We start from the raw sequence: 2,500 nt of genomic DNA on the forward strand, positions 1-2,500 counted from the left end.
GAGACAGACAGAGACAGATAGAGACAGACAGAGACAGATAGAGACAGATAGAGACAGACAGAGACAGACAGAGACAGACAGAGACAAAGGGCCTGAGGAGTATATATATGTAGGTAGTTGAGAGGAGACAGTTGTGTGCATTTGTTTGTGTTGTTTTGTCTCCTTTCCGGCCCTATCTCCATTTGTTTATTTGCTTGTTTATCTATTTGTTTATTTATCTGTCTCCTTTCCATAGGGCCCTTCTCTGCTCTTCACCTACGAGCTGTCTCCTTGTGGGGCCTCAGCTGCAACAAGGAGACAGCAGAGACACTCCGTCTCTCTTCTCAGCTTAGCAACGCACTCGACCTCGCCCTAAGCAACCCCAAGCAGCAGCAGCAGCAGCAGCAGCAGCAGCAGCAGCAGCAGCAGCAGCGGGATAATGGTAGGGACTCGACTAGGGCTGCAGTAGTTTCTGCTAAGGGGTTGGGCCTGTACCTAGGGTTTAGGGTTTAGGGTTTAGGGTTTAGGGTTTGGGGCTGCGTCTGTTTTCTGTGTTTGCTGCTGCAGCAGCAACACCAAGCCGCTACCATAGGAGGACCCCCAAGGAGACACTTCTGCTGCAGCAGCGGAGACAAGTGCGGAGGGGGGGCCCCACCCAATTCTCTTTCTTTTAGGGCCTCCTCTTGCAGGGGGCCCCCCAGGGGGCCCCTCTTACAGGAGCAGCACTAGAGGCAGCTGGTGGGCGTAGTAGTAAGTTTCTGTCTCATAGCAGGTCTATATATACCTTTAAGTGCGCATCAAAGCAACAGCAACAGCAGCAGCAGTAGCAGCAGCAGCAGCAACAATAAAGGATCAACCCGCTGCCTGAAGATGCAAACAGACAAACTACAAATACAGAAAACATACAGCAACACAACAGAGAACCAAAACGTCCCCAGAGTGCCCCCCAGAGGGCCCCTAAAGGCCCTTTGAAGGGCCCCCAAAGGGCCCCCAAAAGGCCCCCAAAGGGCTCCCTAAGGGCCCCCTAAGGGACCCCCCCCCTAGGGGCCCCCTAAGGGCCCCCTAAGGGCCCCCAAGGGCCCCCAAGGGCCCCCAAGGGCCTCTGAGGGCTTCGTAAGTCGAAGAGGCATCACTAGTGCCAAGGGAGAGGCGTATGTTAATGGGGGCCCCTGGCTGAGCTGTACTGAGCACAGGACGGTGGAGCTAAACCCTAAACCCTAAACCCTGAGTCCTAAACCCTTATCTGTTGTAAGCAAGACCCGTGCTTGTTTGTGTTTGTGCATTTAATTGCATGTCTTTCTGTGGGTCTTCATTCTGTTTGTTTGTTTTTGCTTATTTTGTTTTTTTAATAGAAGGAAGACCTTTTATTTTTAATTTGTTTAATAGTACGTACAGACACCCTAACTGTCTCTGCTGCATTTTACTGTCTCTCTACTACGCAAACTGAGGTACCCCACAGAGGGCGTGGGGGCCCCAAGAAGTTGGGGCCCACCAGGCCCTCTACTGGTGGTGTATTGCTGCTGCTGCTGCTGCTGCTGCTGCTGCTGTGTTGTTGTTGTTGTTGTTGTTGCTGCTCCTGCCTTGGTGTTGCTACCGCGGTAGTTCACTCCCTTGCTGTCTATATGGCTACGACCTTGTTGTCCCTACTGCTGCTGCTACTGCTGCTGCTGGTGTTGCTGCTGCTGCTACTGCTGCTACTGCTGCTGCTGCTGCTGCTGTACACCGGACCAATGGTGCACGGTGGCGTTCAGCTTGAACGAAATTTTTATTTTTGTGCATTTTATCAATAAAAAATTAAATATTTTGTTTTAAAAATAAAAAATAAACCTTATAAAGGCTCATACTTCGGGCTTTGGGGCTTAGGGTTTAGGGTTTAGGGTTTAGGGTTTAGGGTTTAGGGTTTAGGGTGACCCCACCCCACCGCTCTTGCCCCCCAGCCCTTGTATTTGAGTGTATAAGGAGCTTCAAAAAGTATATGTTTTTGCTTAAATATAATTGTCAATGGACTTGGCGCCTAAAAAATTATTTATTTCTTTTGTTGTGCATCTTCTGGGGTGTATATACACCGCAGCAACCAGCGGTTCTGAGGGTATTATTATTTGTCTGTCTGCAGCAGACGTACAGCTGCATCAATTTACGTGTTTTTCTTTCTTTTATCTTTTGTTGGTGCTGTTATTTGTCTTTAGTTGTCTGTACACCTCAAATAAAACTCTCTATCATAGCTGCTGCACCCCTGTCTCCTTCTCTACTTTTTGTTTATTTCTTCTGTCTCTATTGTCTCTCTTCACGAGCTGTGCATACACTCCGACTTCTGACGACCATTAAAAATAATTAAAAAGACAGCAGCAGCAAACAAAGCAGAGCCACACGCCTACAAACACCCAGGTCGGAAGCAAATACATCAACAGCAGCAGCAGCAGCAGCACCACCACCAGCAGCAGCAGCAGCAGGAATAGAAGCTGCAGGGGAAGTAGAAGGAGGAGGATCAGAAGCAACAGGATGGGGGGCCCCACAGGCAAGG

General features: G+C 49.4%; 1 protein-coding gene across 1 annotated transcript in view; it reads left to right on the top strand.

Annotated features, from left to right (window-relative positions):
* Positions 1 to 2,478: 2,478 nt before the first annotated feature.
* The window catches only part of EAH_00035680 (hypothetical protein, conserved), a gene marked incomplete at both ends in the record, with an annotated part of 5,424 nt that continues 5,402 nt past the window's right edge, over positions 2,479 to 2,500 (top strand). Inside the window, one exon of the mRNA XM_013395718.1 lies at positions 2,479 to 2,500. This exon is cut by the window's right edge and continues 5,402 nt beyond it. Within this exon, the coding sequence (XP_013251172.1) occupies positions 2,479 to 2,500 (22 nt within the window).

The sequence above is a fragment of the Eimeria acervulina genome, genomic scaffold (genome assembly GCF_000499425.1).
Source record: "Eimeria acervulina Houghton genomic scaffold, Eah_scaff377, whole genome shotgun sequence".
NCBI lineage: Eukaryota > Apicomplexa > Conoidasida > Eucoccidiorida > Eimeriidae > Eimeria > Eimeria acervulina.